The 27,630-nt window shown below is 41.2% G+C and overlaps 2 protein-coding genes across 2 annotated transcripts in view; one reads left to right on the top strand and one right to left on the bottom strand.

Moving 5' to 3' along the window:
* The window catches only part of LOC129195108 (synapsin-3-like), an 82,695-nt gene that overhangs the window by 30,481 nt on the left and 24,584 nt on the right, over positions 1–27,630 (bottom strand). The window contains exons 4-6 of the mRNA XM_054800852.1: positions 27,469–27,560; positions 14,258–14,414; positions 13,681–13,770 (exon numbers count right to left, since the gene is read on the bottom strand). Coding sequence (XP_054656827.1) covers positions 13,681–13,770; positions 14,258–14,414; positions 27,469–27,560 — 339 coding nt within the window. The remainder of the gene's footprint in view (positions 1–13,680; positions 13,771–14,257; positions 14,415–27,468; positions 27,561–27,630) is intronic.
* On the top strand, positions 1,427–13,637 carry LOC129195112 (metalloproteinase inhibitor 3-like). The gene is made up of 5 exons (XM_054800860.1): positions 1,427–1,704; positions 6,136–6,218; positions 7,278–7,389; positions 10,180–10,301; positions 11,847–13,637. The coding sequence occupies exons 1-5, from the start codon at positions 1,575–1,577 to the stop codon at positions 12,042–12,044; spliced, it is 645 nt and encodes a 214-aa protein (XP_054656835.1). The 5' UTR covers positions 1,427–1,574; the 3' UTR covers positions 12,045–13,637.

Genomic DNA, 27,630 nt, shown 5'->3' with positions numbered 1-27,630 from the left:
CAAGAAAGAAATATATGCAAAAACATTTCAGTTGTAATCACTTAACCCTTCAGGCCTTTTAAAAATTACCTTTAGGTCACAAAACAGTCGCACTCATAAAAGTGCAATTAAATGTAATATATAATATATATATAAATATATAATATATATCATATTTTTGTCACTTTCATCGCATCAAGGTTTTTCAACAACTTCAAATCTAACTACAGATATAATTTTTAATGTTTTTATGTGAAGGTAAGGGTAGCAAAAACTGATACAACTCATTGCTCCACTGCAAGAATCATTTTTCCCCCCGGTTGATAACACACACATTTCTGCATCTTGATGTATTCACTGCATCAACCATCTTCATCATTTTACATGAAAAAGTAAGTAAGTAGTAAGTAGTAAGTAAGGAGTAAGTAAGTAAGTAAGGAGTCCTCATGTCCACCACAGATGACATGGAAACAATGTGTTGTAACTGTGTTACCAAACTACAAAACATATATATATATATAAACCACTCAACTTCTACCTAAAAAAAACACATCTGGATACATTTTACTGTGTACTTTCCTTTTGTCCATGAAACACAGGAAGACAGATCCTCTATTACACTAGACCAGGGATGTCCAAACTATTTCCACCCAAGGCCACATACTGAAAAGCCAAAGGATGTGGAGGGTATTTATTTTTATGTTTTTTTATTTTGTAAAAAGGCTGTTTGTATATTTAGACAACGCTTTGTGTTACTATTAGTATCAACATTTCAGCTTTTTCGCTTTGTACACATTTGCTTTATTTTTCCATGTTGGTTGTGTTTTTTTTGGTTGTTTTAATGTATTTCTACTATGTGTTGCGGGCCAATTAAAAAGAGAGCCGTGGGCGGCAAATGGCCACCGGCCCGCACTTTGGACACCCCTGCATTGGACAAACCCCATCAAATGACTTATCACAAGACAGCCCAGGATGTCCTCTCCACAGCACAATAGCTTTTTTTTCATTTGAAATAAAACATGTGAAAGAAAAACTGTGTTAAAACTGACTGATGTAAACAGTTAGGACACTAATAACCAAGCCAGTATGTTCATTGACAATACTACTGTGTGGGAACAAATATAAATGATAGTATTATTATTATTATGACATTATAACGAGGTTGAACAAACACAACTGTGTCAGGGCAACAACAAGACTGCTGCAGCAGCAGCAGCAGCAGCAGCAGCAGCAGCAGCAGCCCTGCACCTCGTATGACGTCACAGCTCTAGAACAAGTTGATCAACTCCACCAACTTTGTGTGGGGAGTTACTCTAAACGTCCCCGGTATGTATATTTGAAGAAAAAAAAACTCCTGTTTGGGATAACCTTTCAGGCATCATAGCTCAGTGATTGGCCGCCCCGCCCCCAGGCTGCAGAGGTGGAGGGCGGCGTCACCGCGTCTATATGTACGCCGGAGCCGCTCTCAGCCGTCAGGGTGGAGAGACGCTCAAGCAACACTTGGACATAAACCACGCAGTTCCGACAGCAGCAGCAGCAGCGGATCCACGCGGACCTCAGTCGCAAGCAGCACAGCGCGGGGAAAGTTGATAGCAATGCAGTCCGTGTACCAGCACCTGATCAGCCTGCTGTTTGTCTTCAGCAGCCTGCAGCTTCAGCAGCTGACTGAGGGCTGCTCCTGCGCCCTGACGCACCCGCAAGACGCGTACTGCAACTCCGACATAGGTGAGTAAATTGTAGCAATTATAGTAATGCCAGACTACAATATGCATTTGAATATATGAAATACGGCGTGCCTTCCACAGGCACTCACCACAAGATGCTCTTACATGTTCCTTTCTTAGAATGGAACATAGATTATTTTAGGTCAGTGCTGAGTATTAAATTGACGGCTGAGCATCCTCATAGTGACTCCAACACATATTCATTTCAGCATCATCTCACTTTTAGATGTTTTATTTTAGTTCCATCGTAAGTTTTCACTTTCACTGCAACTTAATTTGTGAGCGTAAGCCACTCACATACATACTTAATATACTGTATCTTCCAGGCAGTGAGGGCCCTTTTGTTTTTTTTTATTTGCCTTTTTCCCCTCCCATCTTTTCACCCATCAAGAACATTCACGTCTTACTGCAGTGTGTAGTATCGTAAGCAACTGTGGCTGAATGAACGCCGCAACACAAGGGCTCACAGCTATTTAGCTTTCTTTTCTCATTAAATTGACACAAGACTCATATAATGGGACATTAAAAAAAATGTCTCAGTCTAAACATACACTAAAACACACATCCAGAAGTTTAATAATGATGCACTTAACACTGATCACCACTAGCGGCAGATAAGAGTTGTTGGCTATATGTACTCATTCCCATAAATGCACGTGTTCTGCTCCACAGTTAACATGATATTTATGACCTAAACCTGTTCAAAACCTTCATCACTGCGGGTGGTTAGGATGCCTCGACCAGCTCTGTGTTTACAATTTCTCCCGCCTCCATGGCTGCCAAAATCACATTACCTCGTGAGCTGGATTTGAGAGATTGCAAGATCACACGAAAATGGGAAAACCACATGAGAATCCTGGCTCTGATTGGGAGTAGAGCCTGAGCACTCAACAACATTTGCTGTCGCTGCCTGGTATTTATCCTCATTTCACCCCATATACGATATCAGCTATCAGAAAGAGGATTCACTTGAAATATAATAATACATCCTGCAACAGGCTCATAGGGAGTGAAAATGCTGTTTTTTGCATGCATCCTGACTGACAAATGCTCTGATCGTTTTCATAGAAAATCTGGAACTGACATCAATGGGGACAGTGATCAATTACGAGCCACACAAATCCCATTTACATGTTCCTGGCTTCCTGGCTCCTGGATTAAAAACTTTGCTGTTCAGAATTTGTCATTGGAGAAAGCTACAAAGGAAAAGTTATTTTCCACACTGAAAATGACAGTTTTGCATGCACCAGTGAAGCTCGCTCAAACATGAGGAGGCGCAAAACAAAAAAGGTTTGAGATGCTAAAGGGAGAAAAGCCTGCTATTGAGACTGTCAACATCATAGGCGACAGGCTTGAATATTTCCCAATTTACAAGCCGTAGTTGAGTTCAAAGTGTTTTGCTCATTTTCTTGGCCTTGACCCATCATTACCCGCAGACACTTGACTCAATGAATCACAGTTAGGATTGGTGAAGAAGTTATAGCTGCGGATTTTAGGGACATCTTTGTTCAAAACGTGACAGTTTTACTGCTACGGTCACCTGAACATCAGGTGACCCGCTGCTTTGAGAGCCCTAGCTGGCAGCTATCAAATTGCTGGGTTCAAGCTGCCCATACACATGGGGGGTGGGGAATGAGCAGTGCTTGTTGTTCCAAAGCCCTCCGAAAGCAAGATTAGAGGCCTGGCTGTAAACTTTGACCCTGAGATTTAATATTGCTCCATGTTCGTTCCCAGCCCTTGTGGGGAGTGACAGGAGCAAACCTATACTTGCGCCGTGAACCAGGTCAGTTGCCGAGGATTAGTGTGATATGTGTTTATGCTTGGTTCGGGATCAGGCACTGTGAGTAACAGCTCCTGCTCTGCTCTGGCTTTTTTTGTGCATAGAGGACCTTTGTCAACCAAGTACTGCCTAGCGGCTTTAAAACCTTGCACAGTCGTCGGCTTTGTGACCACTCTCTCCTGGTACCTAGATAAATCTCCCCTCCCTCTACAGTACATCAAACCTGAGAAACAGCACCCCTGTGATGAGGTTATGTAAGCTTGGATCAGGTCGTCACAGCTTTCCCTAAAGTTACTTCAAATACAATGCCATGTCAGAGGCTAGAGATTCCATACAAGGCTGAAATGTTTGTCGCTTTGGCTGAGCATATCAAATCTCCAACCCGTCCCCCCCTCCTCTTCTGATGATCACAAGGCCGCTCTGGGTTTCACTATTTCAAACAGCCAGAATGGAGCACGCCAACGCAGACGCCACACACAAGAATTAAAAGACAATGACTGGACTCGGGCTGATTATCTTCATGCAACTTCACATTACCAAGGATTCAGTTTTTAACATCTACATTACACGTGGCATAGCAGATCCAGGTTATTATCAGGGTGATGAAAACTCTCATTGCAGGATTTCTACTCTTCAGTCGAGATTCATTTCAAGTGTTTATTTTTGAGCGTGGTAGTGTGTCATCCTGAGAATTCCTCTTCCACCCACTCGCCTCCCCAGACTTGCACCGCTTCTTCAGCCTGACGCCTCGCTATATTTCTCACTCATATTCACAAACGCGAATGACTAACCTTATTTTCGCCGTCATACGTAGGCCGACAGAAATGTTTAACTCAATTACAGGCTCACCTTAAGATGAAGCATTCGGCTTGTGTAATCCTCCGCTTCAGGCGAGACAAATGAATTCACTTCACAGGCTCCCTGTTACCTCTCTTATCACGGAAAAAAGGCTCCCACTCTTCTTTTAAATTTATGTCACATCCTCTGCACAGAATGAATCTACTATGTGCGTCACAGCCGCAGTGTAAGAGCACAGTGATGTGGAATCACTCTTTTATAAATGGGTTAAATAAACACTCGTAAAGCAGACTTTTTGAGCGCTGAGGTAGTACGTAAATATAGATGATGAATGGAAAGGAGGTCAGGGAGTCACAGAAGCGGGGGAATGACACAAATCCTCTGTCCCTAGAGCAGCTGAGGCCTTTCGCACATTCCTCTGGATGATGGCACCGCCACCGGGCCAATTAGTGGCTGCTGTCCAACAAGAGGGGTCCTATCTGAAAGTACTTGAGTTAAATCAGCTGACATGCAGTCCTCCTTCAAACACTAACATGTTTCTCCTGAGAACTGGTGATGAGGTCCTGGCCGTAATAGTATCTTGTTATACCTGCACATTCACATTCTTCAATTACTCAGTAAGAGGTATGTCAAATAGCACCTGGGTTGCAGAGGTCCATCAAGTAATGATGCATAATTAAGACATTCAGGTAGAAAAAGTTTAGCAGTAAATTGACTGAAAGGTGAGGATATCTTTCTGCATACTTCAGTATTGTAGCCTTTCCAGTACTTCACCGTGTTCCTTTCTGGAATAACTGCATTAATGCATCATTTCCAGCACCAGGTACTGCTAATCTAAAGACTTGAATTAAGAATTTGTCTCACTAGGAACCTCTAAAAAGAGGAGGTTTTGTCTTAGCTCTGTGGCACATTTCAGAACAACTACATTCCAACGTTATTATCTCAAATGGTAGGTTTTCTCCACACGGGGAACAGCAAACAGGTGGTTCAAATCTGTTGTTACAGCGACACATCCAGCTGGACAAACGCAACAAGGCCCTATTTTAAAAGGGTGCTGTAAAAGGATCTTACTCTTATCCCCATTTCCTTTAGCCTGGAAGTATTGCAGCAAGATAAATACAGACCGAGCAGCCAGGATGCCTCCTCTTTGCATTTGAAAAGAAAGAATGAAAAGGCTCCTCATTTTTTCCCCTTTTCTAGAGAATGTGAACCCCCAAAGAATGTTAGACGGAAATTCCATGAGGAGAAGATAACAAGCAGGGTCAGTGTTAGTTGTGTCTGCGGCTGCCAGGCTGTGGGCAGCAGGTGAACCTTGCAGAGGACTGATCTCTTATGTCGGACCCGCACGTCTGCTTCGGCTCCATTTGCAGGCTTAAGTCATCACTCCAGGTCTTTTACAATAAGCCCACTTGCTTCGACGCAAGCGAAAACAAACAAATTGTGTTTATAAGAGGGCCCTAGATTAAATGTTTTTCAAGACCCTGATCCCAATATAGAAGCCAGACACTGTACATGTCCATCTCCTATGACTGAGTGGTCTTTGTAACCAATACTTACTTTATGACAGCTCTTAATAGTACCTCCAAATCAAACTCAAAATGTCCCTTTAGTGTTTTTCCCTTATTCGTCCCGCTTGGCAAACAGCAGCACTGCAGAAAATCGGATAAACGGATTACCGGTAGTGCCAACCTGGTCCTGAAATTATCTATCCTTTAATGCCTCTTGCTGGCCGGGACGGCGTGTTGTATGACAAAGTAAAGGGGAAAAGCTCAAAGTTGAATGCATGATGGAATGTGACAGTCTGTATCATCTGAAAAGTTGTTGACCGGCTCCTTCACATCTCTCTCTCGGCAGTCATTCGCGCTAAAGTGGTGGGCAAGAAGCTCCTGAGAGATGGACCATTTGGCACGATGCGCTACACTGTCAAGCAAATGAAGGTGAGAGGATAAGTGAAAGAATCTTGAAAATTCACTCTGCACTGTTCCTTTGTATTTTAAAAGTCTATCGTCATGTTTCATCAATCTTATCTAACAAAATGCCAATTTGACATTTTTCAGGGTTAAAGTTACAACAACCAACAATTGCTAGGCAGTCATTTCACTGAAAGGTTAAATCACAGAATCATTTTGTGTGATTCATTGTGGCTGTTGTTGAAAAGCGCGTCACTTCCTATACTGTTACGTAAGGCTGCATATTTCTCATAGATGCTGACATCAGCCCACTGCTTAGACAGGAGCCAGGCTGTAGGATTATAGGGCTTTGCAGGCATTACATCTCAACCAAACTCCTCATGTAAACAATCCAACATATACAGCATCAGTGCAAACAGTGACAAATGCATTAAATGGCCTTTTTCTTCCACACTGGAGGGATTATCCTCTGGATTTAGATGAGACATTTTGACCTCTTGGTTTATTTATTTGTATTCCAGTCTGCTGTTTTTTTTTTTTTAGGCAAACAGAAGTTTTCCATGTAGTCTGATTAAGCATGCATAGCCTCCCAAATTTAAACAAATCCGATGAGAAAAATGCCGTCCAAACCCCCCAAACTTATGGTGATTAAGTAACGGTTTCTTCTGGGAGCGTTGAGTCTAAACAAGGATTTCCTGTTGTTCCCAGACAAATAAATTGCACCGGAGAAACGTCAACAGTTCTCAGGGCAAACACTGGCTCTGCATACCTGAGCTAAATAGAGAGAGCTGAGGTCCACGGCTTAGCAATGAATATGAGGACGGCTTGCCAACACAGCATCAAAGTTGAAGCACATTACACGACATAATCGTGTTATCTATGATTTGGTTAGGGCACAGCACTAATACTGCGTCTCCCACAAGGCATTCCTTAAGGAATGTCATCTGATAAAGCCGACATGCGGAATTTCATGCTGGATTATTTATGTGGGGGCTAAGTAAAGGCTGCAGTGCCAGGGAGAGGGTACGGCATGGCACATGTCATTTTATTGTGAGCTTTTTTCACATTTTTATTCCTTTCTTACAGATGTACAAGGGCTTTGAAAAAGTGCAGCATGTGCAGCATATTTACACTGATGCATCAGAAAGCTTGTGCGGCGTCAAGTTCGATATCAACAAGTACCAGTACCTGATTACAGGTAAGATGACTCTCACGTTAGATATTTAACATGAAATGTTATTATAGGGTTACCCATTGGGTCATTGGTGCTACACAATATGCAATCAAGTGTTAAGACATTGCTCAATTAAGTAGATTTGGCTTCTTGGTGAGCTCTGAAGCATGAATTCCCAAGATACTTGAGACAATTCCATGCTCCCCCGATTTGTGGGAACAGTTTTGGTAATGCATGGCGAGCCATATGCACAGAACAAGGTCCATAAATGCATGCTTTTCATGAGTTTGGAGCTGAGGAACTTGACCTCAACCCCATCAAACACCTTCTGGGTGAACTAAAACCGACATAAGACAGACGCTGTGACCTTTGACTGCTTATTTTACTTTAAAATCTTAAAAAAAAAAAAAAGAAAAAAAAAGAAAAATCCAGAAGCATGGAACTAGTTAAAGTTGCAAAGGGGACACCAACTCCATATTTTCTTCAATTTTGTGTTTCTGTTGGTTAATGGCTGATATGCCTACATACACCCTATGGGGTGTCCTACATTTGACTTTAAATGACATGTATGGTGCCCCCTATGGGTTGTGCTCAAAATCCCTTTGAAGACATGTCTTCAACGTTTTATAATCATTACATAAATGGTCAATGACTTATGGGCAAGTCCCTCCCGTACCCCTCTAGAGATAATTTGGTTGATGGTGGCAATGTTTTTTAACCGATCTTGTTCACATTTTACAGTAAAGTGCCCGTCAGTCTGCTGAAGGTGTGTACCAAATTTTGTGGCTAAACACCCTAAAGTTACAGCTACAGTTTTCTAGCGCCATGTGAAAAATTAGATCTGCAAATCTGACTTATGGGGTCAAATATAACAGTGCCAAAGGGGTGTGTTGGGGTGTTTTGACATAGCGTTGACATAGAGTAGAAGACATAGACACCCCATGTATTAGTGTATAGGTACACCACGTCTACAGATTTTTAATATGTCTGTCAAAGCGGCTCTTTGAAGTGAACGAGCCGCCGTTTTTTTCTCATCTTTTTTGCTGTTGTGTATGTGATTGATAAAAATGTGCGTAATTGTATTTTTACATTAGACATTTGGTAATAAATCATGTAATAAATAAATAACATCATATGAGCAACAAAAATAAATCATATGAGCAACAAAAACATCATTTGGGAGCCGAAAAAGACGGCTCTTTTTAGGCAGCAGAGCCAAAAAAAACCCCAACTCCCTTAAAAGAGTTGAAATCCCCATCACTACTACAGATGTATTTACAAATAAAGCAGCAAATATCTTACCAAGATTTTAAGTATATTTGACTAAATTGAGTACAAACTACTCTATTAAACAATATAATTTCAACTGAAGTTGACACATTCTCTGAGGACAGGATGTTTTTTGAGGGGGGTATTCATTGCCTCAGCCAGCAGCAAACTGTTTTCTGTCCCACGACTCGCAATTACAAACTAGCAGGAAGCAACTTGTTTCCAGTATATTTTATGAGTTGCTATTTCCAACAGAAGTGCAGTTTACTTTGGACGCAGTGGTGCTTGGCATATATAACCATCGCTAAGCTCTGACCTGTAAATACTGTAACTACATCACACGGTGCTAGTGAACAAGCCGTTGGGTTGCCAAGCAATAGTTCCGATGTTTTTCCGGCCTGGGTGCAAATGACATCACTGCAGCTCTTTGGGTGTCTATATTAAGTCATGTAGGCAAATTAAAGACACTCGGGCATGTGAGAGGGCCATCTTCAGCTTTCTTTGGTGGGATTGGTATTTCAGGAGCGTGTCACACACTCAACACAATGTTAGAAGTCTGCAAGTGACTCCATTAACCTCTGTGTGCACCGAGAGGAGGTTCACAGGGATTGAAGGGGAAAACATATGTGAACTGTCAAATTCCTGCATGGTGAAAACATGGTGACATATGTGTGACATACCCTGATGTTCCCGGGTGCTTGCGGGCTGCCATAGACTAGCGCACCTGTCTCAGGAGTCAGTAAGCTGCAAACAGTCCATGGTGCCAAAAATAGACACACGGTGACCTTTAGATATTCAGAAATAGGGGTGATGGTTTAATTGGGCTTACTGTATGAGATTGTCTTACCATGCATGAATGAATTGGTACTTTGGGGTGTACTTTTAAAATGTAGTGTTGCATACATGGGATTATGGCAAATAATGGCAAAAAAAATCACATGGCTCAAACTTGTAAAGTCTGTTTGCTTATTGCAACATCATTGACTGTAAATGACACTTGAGGCGCCCCCGATGGGTTGTGCTGAAAATGCTCATGAGGACATCCAACCGTACATGTAAAACAACTAGTTTTAGAAGTTTTATAATCATACAAATGGTCAGGGACTAGTAACTCCTGCCTGTGACCTTGCAAATACTTTGTGATTACAGCCGTCTTGCTGAAATTGTATGTGATATTCAGTCCCCTAAAGGTATGTACCAAATATTGAGGTCGTACGGATATACATGCGTGTACGTTTTTTGTGGCTCTGTTTGCTTAGCATGGTGAGCATAGTAATCAATGCTGCATACCACACATGGCTGCACGGCTGCTGTAGACTCATCGTCGTCTCCTGTTTACTACCAAAGCGGAAAACACCAGCTCATATTTTCAAGTCATCTTAAAAGCAGCACCGTACACTTTCATCATCGAATCAGCACTTGTCCAGTGAGACTTAACCACACCATAATAATTAAGAATTCATCTCCAAAACAGTTTTTTTTTAAGAGGTACTCATTTTTTTGGAGCTTGTGACTGACCAATGTCCTTGACTTGTATTTTCTCAGGGCGAGTGTATGACGGCAAGGTGTACACGGGACTGTGCAACTTCAATGAGAGGTGGGAGCGCCTGTCATTGGCTCAGAAGAAAGGCATCAACCATCGTTACCAGCTGGGCTGCAACTGCAGGGTGAGTGGAAACCAGTAGCCAATGCCTGGCAAGGACTGCTGTGGGGCGAGGAGGACTAATGCTTATTAATGATTAAAACACCTCTATAATAAGTTAAAATACTTAACAAGACCTTCAAGAGGAAAAATGTAAAGAAGTGTCCTGCGTCAGATTGCACTATCGCTAAGTATTAGTAGATTATTACAATGACCCACTTGTTCCAGCATGGGTCAGCACCTGTGAACAGCATGTTCTAAAAAGGAAGACGCCCCAAGGCATCGAGAAGAGACCATCGATCAATCTTTGACTACCATGTGACTCACCAAGGCACAAACATCATCCAAGTTAAATGCGCCTCTGCATTCTTCACCAAATGATGATTAACTGTGCCTGTGCTTTTCTAAGATTATGCCTCCGAAGCAGGAAGTTGCACCAACCGCTAGACCTTCATTAGACTTCATTTGGCTCATTCAGATTCCAAATAAGAGCATCTTTTTGCAGCTGGTGACTTTCTGTCGATAAACAGCGTTTCCGATCATTACCTCCGTGAGAGGTTACATGATTTGAATCGTCCTGTGCGTGCTTTGTGCAAACACCTGGAGGCTGGATGCATGAGAGCCTTGAACAGGATCGTTTGGGAAAACATCAGTGCCTTAAAGGAAAACGGAACCTTTTTGGAATTTTGCCCATCATCCACAATCCTTATGTGAGACTTTAACACACGTCTTTCTCTTTTCTGTGCGTTTTAAAGATCTAAAAACAGATAAAAAGAGATAGCTAAGAATGCACATAATGGGGTGCAGCTATTATGCCTATAAAGCCTCCTGAAAAAAAAAACTTAAATCGCCAACAACGCTCTAATGTAACCTGCATATTAACCAAGCTACAGCGACATTGTTACTGTTAGTGTTATTAACATTGTTACCACACACTTGCTCACAACACGTCAGGCCAGGTAACACGACATATTGGGAATGCCGCTACTGCTACTGTGTTTTTGAGTTTGGAAAAGTTAACGTTAGGTGTAGCATTCATTTCTATGTTGTTATGTGAAATCAATGCGCCCAGGAAGGAAGTTTCAGGAATGCTGAAAACGGCCAAAGTACGGCAAAATGCTGTAAGTACTACATGTTATCATGAATGCACCTGTTACTACATGGTTACAGCATGGATGCGAAATGATAAAAGGTTTTTGTGAGCCGTTTTAATAGCGGGCTTTCTAGGCAGAATAAGTGTGTCCCAGGACGTGCATTTATGAGCTGCCTCATCTGTTTTTATATCTTTACAACGCAAAGAAAAAAGAAATACATGTGTCTTCATGTCCCACATAAGGATTGTGGATGATGGGCAAAATTCCAAAACAAGTGCAGTTTTCCTTTAAGGCAGACGGCTAACGCTCATTTAGCAATCCACAGCTCAATGAGCCCCCACCAGCAAGCACATTTACAGTATTTCTCCCAAAAAGTGCCTTTTTACCATTGATCGTAACATCTGTTGCTTGGGAAATGTATTTACTTCAACCTCCATTAATTTCAAGTTAAAATGTTGACATTTCTGTCTCTGCAGATTAAGCCCTGTCACTACCTGCCCTGCTTTGTGACCTCAAAGACAGAGTGCCTCTGGACGGACATGCTGTCCCACTTCGGCTATCCTGGCTACCAGTCCCGACACTACGCCTGCATCCAGCAGAAGGAGGGCTACTGCAGCTGGTATCGGGGCCTGAATGCCCGTGATAAAACAGTCATCAACACAACTGACCCCTGAACCCGAACAAGCTGAGCAACCATTGCTTCCCTTTTGACTCCATCTAGCCCCTTTTAGCCTCTATAGTATTACAGGACTCAGTCCCACATTTAAGGGCAAAAAACAAATCCAACAAATCCATTGCTGTGCCTGTTTGGTAGCACTTCTGATTGAATTGTTTTATTGTTGTACAGACCGCCCAGTTGAAGTGTTATTCCCAGATTATAAATCAAATATTGCTGTGGGGTTTGGTGGTGTTGAAAAGGCAACATAGTCTTTCTTTAAAGGCTGATAAGAATGTATGACATAGATCTCCACCTCTGATGGGATCTTCAGAATAAATATAAGCTCAGAAAGCATCATTCAATGAATCAATGAGAAACCAGCATTCAGCCTTCCATTATGGTCAATTAGTGCACAAAGACAGCAACTTTCCAGTACATTAGCCACAGTCTACAGATTATGTGCCAACGCGAGGTATGATCTCTAAACAAATTATGCATCTCATTTTGGCTTAAAATCATTTAAAGAAATGTCTGTTACAGTGCCGACGCACGGAAAAGCTCATGTTGTCCTGAGATGGTTATATTTTGTTATGTATTGTACATAAGCTACAGAAATCAACTCAACTGAAACCTCTGTGATACATTTATTTATCTGTTTATTGGATCAGACGCTAGATTTGCTGTGGATGTCTACATAAATATATATATATATACGGCATATATATATATATATATATATATATATATATATATATATATATATATATATATATATATATATATATATATATACGGTATATATATACGGTATATATATACGGGGTGTGTATATATATATATATATATATATATATATATACATAAACATAAAAATATATATAACATAAAAATACACCAACTGTCCTGAATGAAGGACCAGCATCTGCAAGTTGAATATTGTGGTTCTTCTTTTTGTGATTATAATTTCCTTGTCTGGTACTCTTCACAAACCAATCAATTATATGCAGAGGTTTCAAATAGTGAGATATTTTTTATCTTTTTGTATTTAACTATATCAAATGGACACATACAGTATATGAAAGTAACAATATTATCACTAAATTCATTCTTCCTCAGCTGCTTTTTCTTATTTTCTCTTCCCAGAGCAGTATCTTCGGTTCATTCCATTAAATTGATAAGGCGCAGATTTGCCTCCAAAAGGGAGGAACAGCCCTATCACCACAAAATGCACATCGCACAAAATGCTTTCACCACAAAGATTCGTTTGTGTCAAACTTTCAATCGTTGCATGAGAAGATGTACTGATGCCGGTATCTCAGTTTTATTGCAGACTAAATTCTGACACATGATAAGAGACTAAACATGAGCGACCTTCAACACGAACAAATCCACTTAAAGCTGTCCTCTCTTCTGTCTTAAATTGTGGTGATAAGGCTCTTTCTCCATCTGAAGTGTTTGTGTGTCCCAGATTTCTGTAAATATACTGTTTCAAGTTTGATCTTTATGAAAAAAAAATCCAATCAAGGAAACTGTGTACAGTCTGTGTGCAAACGCTGTTTCCTGAAGTGTGGCAATTTTATATTTTTATATTAAATATTTAATAAATGTGTGCTTTTGGCTGTTTTGTTGACATAGAATTACAAGGAACTTACCATCTGCATGTGGTTGGCATAGAAGGTTTGTTCATTCAAGGGGAATTTCTCAGCACCGAGTGAGTGGTAGAGCTTAATCATCTGAGAAAACTGCAAGACAAGTGGAAAATTGTCCCATTTAAGCAAACATATCTTGAGATCGGGGTGTTCAAATTTCAGCCACGTTGATACAATGTCGGTCAAGATCTGCTAAGCTATCTGAACAAAACATCTACATCTTAGCTTTGCAAAAGCAAATTAGTGTAATATTGAATAATACTTGTATATCTCTCGAATAACGAGGTTGTTTTATTTATAGAATATGCCGAGGGCCAATAAAATACAGAAATGCCCCTCGGCCTCCACTTTGGACACCCCTGCTTTAAAATCTATAAGTAACAAGACCGTGGCTGGCAATGGTATTGTGAATCGTTCAGCTGCAGTGTCAGTCATATGTGGCTGTGCAAGTCACCTGCTTTGCAAGAGAGACAGGTGTTCCAGCTCAATTCAAAAGCCCAAATAAATCATTCAGAGACAGCCGTTGAGGGAAGGGAGGGGGTTAACATAGAGCAAAGAGGGCTGCTAATAATTGACTTACCACCCAAGGCTTGCTGCAGAAGTTGTAGATGGAGAAGATGGAGTTGATACTTGGGACGCCGCCAAAATGCAAGCCAATGACCAGGTTCCTAAAGTCCTCTCCTGGGATCATGCTGTAGGCATGCTGGCGAATCAGGACGAAGTCTGGTTTGATGGACCTGCACACAGACGTGGAACCCATCAATGACTTTACTTGACTAACATGCACTCTTTGGTCAGTTTGAAATTAGCACCAATTTATGAATTGGAATGAATGCATCTACATCAGTCGGCATGCAGTCCTCCACTGCACTGTAACTTGTATTTCTGTTCAGGTCCCGCCTACCTGCGCCTGTCTGATTGTACCATTATGGTTGGCACCATATAGCAATCACTTGGATTGTGTAGATTATTAATTCTTCTACTAATGGTATTCAGTGAGCTGGCTTATTTAAAGATGTATTCAAAGTCAATGTTTGCATAACACCTTGAAAGTAAAATGGTAGAAAAGGCATATAAAAGTTTCCCTTCCAGCTTCCATATATCAGCCTCATCAAAACATCCATATACACTCTTATCTATCATCTCTAAAGATACCCTGGACCTAATTTGCTATTTCTCCGTCTCCCTCAAGTGAATATCTCCCCCACTGCAAGCCATTCTCCACTTTCCAGCTTCCAGACTTCATCTGCAACTCTAAACCCTCCACATGCCAGCTTGATCCTCTCCCCACAGCTCAGGTCAAAGCCTACATCCCCTCTCTGCTCCCTCTCATCTCTGCCATCATCCACTCCTCACTAATCACTGGAACTGTTCCCTCTTCAATCAAAACTGCACCTGTCACCCCGATACTCAAAAAAACAGGTTTAGACCCCAACAACTACAATAAACTCTGCCCCATTTCAAACCTCCTGTTCATTTCCAAAATACTGCAAAAACTGTTGCCTCTCTGCTCCACGCTCATTTAACCTATAATACCCTCTATGAACAGTTCCAGCCTGGGTTCCGTCCTCAACACAGTATTAAACCGCCCTCCTCAAGATCACTAACAACCTCCTCATGGCCAGCCTACTTACCATCCTCATCCACCTCAGTCTGAGTGTGGCCTTTGACACAATCTCTCACACTATGCTCCTCAATAGACTACCCTCCATCGGCATCAGCCACACCCCCCCAGCTGGTTTCATTCCGATCTCTCAGGCCGCACTCAGTTCATTCAGCTCAAGTCCCACAGGTCCCTGTTCTCCCCTGTTACTTCAGGCGTGCCTCAAGGCTCTGTCCCAGAGACCTCCTTTTTATCATCTACCTTCTCCCTCTGGGCAATATCTTCCAAAAATACAACATCCACTATCATTGCTTTGTGGATGACCCCCAGCTCTGCCTTTCTGGCAAACTAGGAATGAGCCGGATACTCGTTTTAGACAAGTATCCGTTACGAATAATGCATTTTTGCCAAGTACGAGCATGAACCGAGAACAGCTCGTCATTATCCGTAATCACCGAAGAAGGAAAATCCTCTTTCGGTAACTACTTATGTATTCACTCTTCATGCTCTGTGACTGGCCAGTCACACGCAGCGACCGCCCCTCCCAAGACAGACTCGCTACAGCCAACTTCTTTCGTTACGTGCGCGGTCCATTTGACAGCATTGAAAACGGCTTTTGTTCTGTCGGTCGCTGCCAGTGTTTTGGGTTTTTTTTTTCCCATCTGCTTGCTTCTAATTTGGCTGTTGGAAAACTTTGCCCGTAGTACTGAACGCGGTGCTTTTGAGAAAACTACAGTGAACAAGGCTGGCAGATTATTTCCCTGCTTGCCATCACTGGATGTTTGCATGAATCACTAACTTCACACAGATCATTAAAAGACAATTATATAATAAAGTCTCATAGATCACTTACACACATACACAGTACACATAAAGAATGTTCTGATCAATCCATTTCAGACTTAAATTAATGTACCGATTTAAGCCCCACCCATTTTCGGTTAAACCACGCTTAACTGCTTAACTGAAGTCAAATTCTGGCTCATCTCAAATTTCCTCAACCTCAACTGTGAAAAAACAGAACTCCTTCTTGTTGGTTCCAAATCCACACTATCCAAGTTGACAGTTTCTCCCTCAACACTGACAACACCACAGTCTCACCCTCTCGACAGGTTGAGTCTGGGTATCATCCTCCATACCTTGCTATCATTCCAATCCCACATCAATAACATTACCCGGTCTGCATATTTCCATCTACGCAACATCAATCGCCTACGCCCCTCCCGCAGCCCCCATACTACCTCTATTCTTGTTCACATCCTGGTTACCTGCCGTATTGATTACTGCAACTGCCTCCTCGTCGGCCTCCATCACAAATCCCTCCATAAGCTTCAAATGGTCCAGATTTCAGCCGCCCGCATCATCACCAGAACCCCTTCATTTCATCACATCACCCCCATCCTGCAGCACCTCCACTGGCTCCTGGTCACATCTCGAACTTGAATTCAAAATCCTTCTGTTTAAATTCAAGGCCTTCCACAAGCTCTCCCCCACCACCACTCTGATCTCCTCAACATTGCCGCCTCCTCTGGCTCCCTCAGATCCTCCTCCACCATTCACCTAACCGTCCCACCTGATCACCTCAGCACTACGGGGTGCAGAGCTTTCAGCCGCTCTGCTCCCACACTTTGGAACTCTCTCCCACCGGACGGCCGTAACATAGACTCTCTTCCTCTTTTCAAATCCACATTGAAAACCCACTTATTCAGAACATCTTACTCTCGATAATTTATCATGACATTTTTATTTTATCTTATTTTTGTTCTATTTTATGTGTGCGTTGCTTTTATCTGTGTCTATGTACAGTGTCCTTGGGTTCCTTGAAAGGCGCTTACAAATATAATGCGTTGCTATTATTATTATCTCCAATGACCTTTCTCTTCAACACTGATTTTTCTTCATGTCTCTGCCATGGTGGCTTGTTCCAGGCCAACAGCTCTGTCAGCACATTAATGCACCGCATCTGGACCCTGTGTCCACACTCCGCAGCTCTATTATGCACCAGCTGTGCCTCAGCTGAAGGGGTGAAGAAATGCCCGTGAGAGCACCTAATCTTTTTGGACTATCTATCCAATTAACACAACCTAATCCTCCCTAACAAATTGCTCTGGGCCAAGGGCCAAGGAGCCCGTCAGGTACCTGGAGGCCTCCTTTAAACCCTCACACATTTCAATGGGAAACAAGAAATTCACTTTGGCAGCAGTCAAGTTTGTTCCAGTACAGGTAACACAAATATGTGCGTGAATTTTAGTCACCGTGAGAGCGTATACCACAGAAACAGATGAGGACATCTAATTTAAAAAATGCATGGACAGGCATACAGAGCGTGATTTCAGGCTGATGCCTGCCATTATGGACGGGCTCTTAAAACAACTATAAGTGTTATGTTTGACAGGACAGCTCAGAGGAGATTGGTCCTCAGCGACAGAGGACCGATGTCGCTCCACGCTGCTGCACTCAGCCACGGTGGCTGCAAACCCGCTCTTAATACTGGATGGAACTGGCCTTTTAGGCTAGGAAACCAAAACAGTTTCAAGTGCTGCATCATTGGAACTGCTGGCTCCCACTGCTCTCTACTGTGGATGGGTTTTGAAGTGGCCCTGTAACAGCTTTGCACATGTAAATTGTTAGAAGACATTACCAAGGATTGTTAGCCATTAACGTCTGCCTGTGGGTCACAGATAACACTGAAGTGACAAATTCATGCTTTACGATCCAAATTGCTCACCCCCTCACTTTATACTTGATATGCTAATGTGGCCTTTAAATGAGTTATTAGTGGTGAAATAAAGGTATATAATATAGGCTGGTGACTAGTACATTTCTTAGAGAAGAAAAACGACCACACACTGCTATGTTGGTATTTATTTTAACAGAAATACACAATTCATATATTTTTGAAAAACGGTGATAAGAGTGAAGCTGCAAAATTTCAACCACCAAGTGGCGAGGGACGACTCAAGGTATTTTCTTTACGATGTGCCTGTACTGGTCTAGCAAAAATTGTATTTTTAGTCCTGCAGATTTTTGCAAAAAGCATAGCTGCGTATGTAAACAATACGGTTTGGTACCAATACAGAAGGCGATACCGGCGAAATAAAATTCCCAACAAATTGTCAGAATTATCACTGCAAAAACAGGAGCAATACAGAACACACAGAATGTGCAAAAAAATGAATATATTCTGCACAATTACAGCAGAAAGTGATAATTGATACACAACTGTGGCGATGCTAGACTACCGTTACAACGGTGTTTGCTAGTTAATCCTACATGCATGGCCCGTTTGCTTCGGAACAGAGTTTTGGTATGCATCCCCAGTAAACAACACACCCAAAAACGTATCTTATTATTCATTCTGTTCACAGTAAATGATCACACCCAAAAGAGGCCAGCTCCTCTGTGTGAAGCGACCAACTGAAGTTTAGCATCATTTTGTGGTCGCCTGAATATAGAACTTGTTGTAATTGTGGCTGTGGCTCCAGGCCCCGTGGCACCAGAGCTCATTTGGCAGAGGGCTCACATTCTAGAGTGGTGGCCTGGTGAGGGCTGGATCTTTCCCAAGACTCATCTCCATAACACCGGGGAAATGACCAGAATGGTGACTTAAAACTTTCATGCAAAAGTCATTAGGATTTTAACACCGGTTTTCATCTGCTTCTATGATCAAACGTGGAGCCAATTTCGGGTCTTAATGAGTCTAAATCAGTTTCACGAAAACATCTGAACACCAGTCAGGCAGCCTGGTTGTAATGGAAATCGTTGACAAAACCAAACAAAGGCCTGCAAAACTTACCAAAATCCAAATGAAAACGATTGGAAGCAAATCTACAAGTGAAATACCATAAAAGCTGTAATAGCTTGAGTAGCCAGCAATACAACAACAGTACAGCAAGGGTAAGGCAAACAACTGAATAGTGCAACCAACATTTTAAAGAGCATGCAGAGGTAGATCAAGCTGCTAGATGCTGACCACTCATACTTTAAATGCAGCTACTGGCTTGTGAATTGAATAAAAACAACATCAGGAGGTATCCTACAGCCACAGCTGTTATTGCTGGTGTTTTTTGACCTGGCGCTGATTAAGAGACCCTGGCAGTTATTTGCTTTCGTAGACCACACATCCGGCGTTGATTGAACAGAAGTGTTAATTGGAGCATTTACAGTACATTGCAAGATCAACTGCTTAACAGCGATTGCAATGAGTGTGGAAAATGAAGGTAATAAGGGTGTGGGTTGCCAGAGCAATCGAGCACCTAATCAGTTCTGGCAAAGGGGGGAAATGAGTGTAGAGAGAATCAGCCCAGCCATTTGTATTCATGGGTTTATTACAAAAGCAGAGATGCTGGGCAAGTTCTCCTGGCCTACGCATGCTTTCATTACAGCCACAGTGCCCCTAAGAAGAAAACCACCCCCTGGCATCCTAAAGCCGTGTCTGTGAATAGGATTTATTTGCTCTGTAACAAGATGAACCTGTCTGTAGTATTAGGTGTTGAGGCTGCTCTGGGCAGCCACTTCCTTCGCTGATTAAAATGGGCCTTAAAGAGGGTCAGTGGAAAGGGTATTAAAGCTTGTCTTGTGGTATGTATGTGTCTGAATTAGCTCTGTGTGGTCGAGAGCAGTAAATCGTCACCTGAGGTAACCAAAAACGGGGCAGACTAATCCTTATAAAAATTGCATAGTAAGAAAAAAAAAATCAGACAAGGATCTGCTTATGTAATCCATCTGCCTCAATTCAATTGTGGTCTGAAACTTGGCCATAGCCTGCTTGCATCGGAAATTAACTTCTGGTACACCTGCCACCAAGGCTGAAGATTTTAAAACCTTTAATCGAACCTTTGCCAGCGAGGGCCACAATGTGAAAAATGAACGGATGCAAGGGCCACTTTTTATTTGTAAAACAACACATGTAGATACGCCAAAAAGTGATATGTATTTCAAGAAAAAAACTGCATCTCAGCTTTCTGATATAAGTGAAAAAGTCTATTATTAGTATCAACTTTGCTCTTGTTTTTTTTTACCCATTTTTCCCCCATTTTTCCCAGTTGTTTTTTCATTTTCCAAATATTTTACTTTCTTCTTAAATAATCTTTGTACATTTTCTTCTCATAATATTATGACTATATTCCCAGAATATTTTGACCTTATTCCCATATTATTACAACTTTCCCCCAACCTAATTTTCCAAAAATGACAACTTTCTTTTCTTTGTTTTGTCATAAAATAATGAAAAAAAAATTACAACTTTGTTCGTTGTTTTGCTTGTTTTTCATCACAACTTTTAAAAAAATTAAGTCTTTCTTTAAAATTTTAAACTTTATGTTCCTAAAATGACATTTTATTGTATTTCTTTTTTATTCTCATAAAATTACTGTTTCTCCTTAGATTACAACTTTTTTCTCTTAATATTTTGACTTTATTCTGGTAAAATTACAAATTTTTCCTTTTTTTTGTTGTTAAATTATATTTTTAGAATGTGCTGCAGGCCAATAAAAAAAAAAAACATAAAAACAACCACGGGTCACAAATGGCCCCCCCCCCAGGCAGCAGTTTGGACACCCTTGCCTTGATCAGTGGCTATATTACAGAAGCAGTAGTACTCCTGCTCCTTCATATACTCTCCGTCTATAAACACGGTTATTACAGCAATCGGTGGTTTCCATCATCTTAACTAGTATGCATGCCAGTGATCCCAGTAAAATGACACATTCATACACTTTTTTATGCAAGTGTAACTTTTGTTTAATATACAGTAAGTTTGTTGTTGTGAGGCAACTTGATGACTTCGCCAAGTGCTGTGAAACACTAGCTGATTAAGCTTGAATTGACTTTCTTTCATTACAGTAGACTCATTGGCACAACCAGTGTTAATTAGGCCCCTTAAGAGCAATAAAAGCTGTGTGTGGTTTTCTTTTTTGTATTCTGATGTTTGGTGTGATAAAAGTTCCACATTACAAAGCAGAAATACTCCCAACTTCTATTTAGTTTTATGTGCACATTTCAAGAAACCAATACTGCAAGTGTCATAGTAAAACAAGCTCAATAAACAACAAGCTGACCAATTAATCAACAAGTTTTATTAAGTGTGTGTGGGAGGATGGTGTACAGAGTTGTAGCTCTGTGGCTTATCATGCTTGGCTGCAGTGCTCCCACCGAGCTGAGCTGCTTGTTGGAGGTTTTGGCAGCGAAGTGTGGAGACTCCAAAGGGCTGACTGAAGCAGTGCTCACACAGAACAACATGTCGAAACGACACTACCTTGTGGTGTGCTGGTTTGCTGTGTACTGCATGCCACGTTGCACGTTGTAGCAACAGTTTATATTTATTCTTAAAGATTTACTGAGCCTCCAGGCAATAATAGAAAAAAAAAAACTTCAGCAGCCCTGTCCTTCAGGAGTGTAAAGAAAGCCAAGGTGTCACAAAGGACTTTTTCCCCCCTCCAACTTGGAATTGCTATTGGACAGCGAATGACGGGAAGGGGTGTAGCAAAGCAAAAGCCACAAGACAATCACAAGGCAAGGCACTGACAGCTGGTTGATGGGCAGCTCACGGGACAACAGCTCAGAGCAGCTTAGCAGCAAGTCGGCAAGTATCAGTTTCAAGCGTGCAGCTTTGACAGGGACCAAAAGTGAAAGAGAAAACTTTGGAAAAAAAAAAAAAAAGTACTTGAAAACTTCATAATGTATGCAATGTGAGAACAAAGCTACTCACCACTGCATTTTTCAGAGGTGCCTATAAATAACTCAAAATCTACAACATGAAATGATATTACTGTAGCGACCTGAATATAAGACGACACGTTTTTAACATTTTTAAAGACAAATAAAACAAAAAGTTTGTGTTTTATAAATCGGTGACAAAGAAAAACAAAAAAAATGATATTTCGTAGAAGTGACATGCGGTCAGGCGAGGCATCTGTTGAAAAAAAAACAAAAAACGAATAGTAATAGAAAATAAATATTAATATTTGTCAATTGAACTGCGTTATAAATGTATTTTCTGTAAAATTACAATCGTTTTTAACATTTTGTGAAGTAAAAATCACTACATTTTCACATTTCCTGATCAAATATTGGGCAGAAACCGAAGATGAGGCCGCCGTGAGCGTCAGTGCGCAAGCCCCGCCGACCGTATGAGTGCACTTAGTTGGATCATGGTGGCTGTAAGTTATTGCTTGTCAGCACGCCACCAATAATAGAGGCACGGCAAGGCAAGGCAAGTTTACTTATGGAGCACAATTCGTACACAAGGTAATTCATTCCATAAAACGAATAATTCAAATTTAATTAAAATTGAGGAGTGCAGATAAAATACTTTCAGTTGTGAAATGCACAGTTGAATAGAAGCGTTTTCAGCCTGGATTTGATCGTTGCCAAAGTTGAGGATTGTCGCACATCTTCTGGAAGACTGTTCCAGATTTTGGCAGCATAAAACTGAAACACATCCTCACCGTGTTTAATCCTGACTCTGGACAGCCGCAGGAGACCAGTCCCTGATCTTCTCAGAGCCCGAGATGGTTCATGTGGCACTACCATGTCAGAGATGTACTTTGGAGCAAGAACATGAAAAGACTTGTACACAAGCAGAGCTGTTTTAAAGTCTATTCTCTGAGCGACAAAATGGCAGTGCAGAAACCTGACTACTAGACTAATATGGTCATATTCCCTGGTTCTAGTCAGGACTCGAGCAGCAGCATTCTGGCTGTACTGCAGCTGTTTCACAGCTCGTTTAGAAAGCCCAGTGAGAAGGCCGTTAAAGTAGTCTAGCCTGCTAGAGACAAAGGCATGGATTAGTCTCTCTAAACCTGGCTGAGACACTATTCCCTTGATTTTGTCTATGTTTTTTAGGTGGTAAAAAGCTGCTGGTGTTATAATGTGGCTGTTTCGTTCAGTTCAGATCTGAGTCCATTATGACCCCTAGATTTCTAACCTGATGATTAGGTTTTAGAGAAATATTCTCAAGGTGTCTAATAACACTTTCTCTTCGTTTCTGTGGGCCACAGCCAATTATGTCAGTTTCAGTTTTAATGGAATGTTGCAGAAACATGTATTATACACCATGACTTTATACGGCCTTCATAATGTTTTTAATGTAAGTTTGACATCATTATTCTTGCGTCTGTGTAGGCTCTCAGTCGTACAGGAGTTGTCCATCGAGTGAAAGGCTTCTTGAGACGTCATCTGTACTTCTGTGAAGAATGTGTCGGACGTTTCGCTCCTCATCCGAAGAGCTTCGTCAGCGAACTAATAAGTGCTGGTAGCCTAGGCCTTAAATACAATAAGAGTGGGCGGAATTGGTGTGTCAACACCCTCCTCCTATTGGTTCCTTACACTAAGCCTGGGCGGAGTTGTGGTCTAATCCTCTCATTCCATTAGCACCTCCGATCAAAGGGAAGTGTAGCTCCCTGTAGTTGGGTATGAACGACTCTAATACTGGCTCGTTAGCATCTATTGTTCTGGCACGGCCCTGGCTCCACCTCATTTGCAAGACTAAGAGCTGTGGGTTTTGGTCTCAGTAACCTGCTGAACACAGGCTCCAAATTAAACCTCAAACCACCATTCCGATTCAATGATGGGTTCTGTTGTTTGTCAAAAATAGCTTCCTTTACTCCTCTTTCAAACCATCTGTTTTTTTTGGCCAAAATCTTTACCTCGCTGTCCTCAAAAGAGTGATTAGTTGCTTTAAGGTGTAGATGTACTGCTGATTGAGGCCCACAATCATTATTCGATCATTATTCTTGCTAATCGGACAATAAAATACATAGAAATGTCATACAAGAGGTTCTTGCAGAACGTCTGCATCCTGAAGGGGTGCGTGAACTGAAAGGTGCTTGTCAGTGCCGTCCTTCCGCTGAGGAAAAGCCATTTTACTGAAATACACAAACAGCAGCGGCGTCTCGAGCTAGATTTACAAAAATGTCAAATGCAAGATATTTTTATGCTTTGCTGAATGAATGAATAAATTTGGCTACCAAGATGGAGGGTTACATACGCAAGCTCACCAGGAGGTGTTCAGACTTTTACAGCAAAGTATCAGAACTTTTCCTGGAGAAGAAGAGTGTGCATGTACTTCATATGCAGATAAAAGGTAAGAACACAAATGTTAATGTTAATATAAACAATACACAAATGGGACTAAGAATTAGAAAACATTTTTTGAACAAAAGTGAATTCTTCTTCTTCTTTTTGGTTATCCTCTTAATGGACAATCTGCGTTAACATAAAAAAAAAAACTCCACCGGTGTCAGTGCCTCACCAGCTTCACCTCACTGCACGTCACTGTTTCTGAGGTGCGCCACAGTTTAATGTTTGATGACTCATTGATTACCATTATCTTAAAATTGGCATCATAACTCCTCTGTTGTTTGCTAACTTGCCCAAGCTTTGTGACACATTTTTCTAGGAAGTCTCTCCAACTATTGGATTTCTACAATAAATCTCTTGACCCTGAATAGATTAAGAAGAGTCATTTTTTTCAGACTTTTTTCTGTCGTAACAAATAGCATCTTCTAATCAGGTCACTACCATATATTGATAGATGAAAATAGAATAGTAATAGAATGGTGCATGCATTCATGTTTGCCTTAGTATCATATTTTTCAACTGAAGTCACCACAATATCAAAACTAATACAGTCAAAATACAGTAATACAGTCAAACCTCGGATTTTAGCATGCCCCAATGCCCCTGCACTGTCCCGGTATACATTGCACGTACCAAACAAATGCGTTTTCCCTGTACTGTCTTGTTTCACAAAATTGAGTACCCAAACAAAGCACCATACTCATTGCTGACGCGCTGTACTTGCATTTTTGCATTATTGAGTGTGACTGCTAAATAACCCACCATGGGGCCAAAGAAAGTGCCGAGTGCCAGCTAGTTGATAAAGAAGGTGAGAAACATTATTGAATTTGATCTTGACAGGATGTACATGAAGTCCTCATCAACAGTAAGTTCCTTCCATGTGTCATTTATAATTCTTTCGTATTGCCTTCTCCATGTAAAACTGTAAGTATTCTCTATAAAATGTATTTTTTGTTACTATATTGGGTGCCTGGAATTAATAATTTAGATTTACATTATTTCCTGCGGGGGAAAAGATCTCCTCGGTTTTCGTCTAAGCTTTTGGAAGGAACTAATAACAAAAACCGAAGTACCACTGTATACCCAATCGCCTCAGCTTAGCCTTGTGTTTAATGCTGTTTAATAAAAGTAATGTGTTAAATCAACTGCCTTTACCATCAAGAGATCATGACAGTGTGAATACCTGAAAAATAATGATATTGAATCCATATTTTTGCCAAGATTTTGGCTTTTAAAGGCCCTGGTCTTAAACTTCCGATCAGCTGATTAACGTTGCAAATGCCTATTTCGCTTTAATGCTTGCTTGCAATAAATGCTTACTCTTTTTTTTTGTCTCACTTCCATGTCTTCTTTTCGCATTTTGAAGCTCTACTTCGAACCTCCTTAAAATCCATCAGTGAAAATTGTTAATTCTTGGAATTTTTTTAATTGGTCTTGAAATTTTGATCCGTAGTGTAATTGTTTTCTCTTTCTCTCTCTAATATAGCATAACTACAAAGCAATCATCATGACTATTATTATTTAACACTATCTTGTATTTGTTTGGATTTGCTTACCGGTAATGGATTTTGCCAGTATAAAATCCACTTTTTTATTTAGTGACACATCTGCCGACAACGCACAACTCCCCCTCTTGTACACCATTGTTCTATGTGTTCTGTGTGTTCTATGTGTTGTGTTCTTTGACCTCCTCATTACTGTTCATATGCCCTTTATATGCCCATCACTGTTGTAAGTACACACTCCATTGCTTGCAAATTAAAAAAGAGCTTCACATTGAGAAAATGGGAGAACGTTAAATGTTTAAAAACGAGAGAAACGTTTGCTGACGCACTTGTCCAGACAGGGGTGAAAGGTCACACCAGCCTCAAGAAGCATGCAAAGCCATTACTATACTATACAGTGTCAAAGTGCAAGACTTCTGAAGACTTCTAAGTCAGTCTCTCACAACCACACCAAAAAAATGTGTTTTGTTTGTGTTTGGGAAATTGGTGTTATGACTTTGCTCTATCTGTCGACATTCTACGACATTCCTCTGGCGTCTCTATCAAAGACAGACTTTGTTTTCGTTTTAATCTGTGACAAAAGCACCGTCAAGGTTGTCGGGGGCTGTTTTTCTCCATTCCCAGGAATTTTTTGTCTCACTTTTGGGTTGGAAACTTTCATTTGGAGGACATTTATTTGTCACCAAGCTGCCGGGCCGCTTGGTGCTATTCAGTGCTATTCGTAGACAAGGGCAGAGTCATAAAACCACAACAGTTTGACAATGAATGTCATTGCTCGCGAATAAGGCGGCAGTCACACCATCTGCATCCAATTTGCCTTCTCTATCATTATAGCGATAACGCCAAAATTATACAACACACACACACACACACACACACACACACAGTAACCTCAATGTCAATCTTGACGAGCAGTAGCTTCTAGTTTGTGATTATTCCTGCTTTATTCCACACGCCAGCTGCATGTTCAATTTGTTTCTCTGCTGATAAGAGGGGTGAAGTGGCGGCCAAATAAGCTACATATTCTAAAAGAAGGACGAAATGACATGCACTTGAAATCAAAATTTAAAATGATGATGATTTATGTTACCACAATTACTTCCACCCTGCAGGGGATCAATGATTGTTCATGGTAATCCAAATGCACAAAGAGACTGGTTTTAATTTTTTGTCCGCAATGTAACTGTAGCCAATTATGTGAACAATGGAAGACCTACAAAGTGTGACATGTGATTTAGTGGGGAGAGGATGAAGTCATCTTTGCCACCCTGATCAGCTGATCATCACTCTCCTTGAGCCCTGATTTAACATAACAGAGCGGTCTATTTAAATACACAGCTTCACGTGTTTGACCTCTGCTACTGTTGGAGCTGCAAACTGAGCAAAGGCAAACGCTGCTGTAGGCCCACCGACACTACTCATATCCTAGATTCCCAAAGTGGGGTACGCAGACTGTCATGGGGGTACGTGAGTACCAATTTAAAACAATGTGACTTGAACACCTCATCATTTGAACAGCGCTGGACTTATATGAGCTAAATAATTGATCATTTGTCTTACTGAGGGAGATCAGTCATTGAAATGTGAACTAAGTTTCCCTACCTGACCACTTTTGAGCCACCCTTGTTGACCTGCATGTCCACCATGCATCCCGAATTGACATACGAGGCCAGGTTGATCTCTGAGAACTCTGCCTGGGAAAGAAAAATAGGACATTGTAAATAATCCAGTCACATTTTACTGCATTTATCAAGCACCTTTGTT

The sequence above is a fragment of the Dunckerocampus dactyliophorus genome, chromosome 15, assembly GCF_027744805.1.
Source record: "Dunckerocampus dactyliophorus isolate RoL2022-P2 chromosome 15, RoL_Ddac_1.1, whole genome shotgun sequence".
NCBI classification, from domain to species: domain Eukaryota; kingdom Metazoa; phylum Chordata; class Actinopteri; order Syngnathiformes; family Syngnathidae; genus Dunckerocampus; species Dunckerocampus dactyliophorus.
The sequence above is the reverse complement of the archived record's forward strand: the minus strand, read 5'-3'. Positions and strand labels throughout refer to the sequence as shown.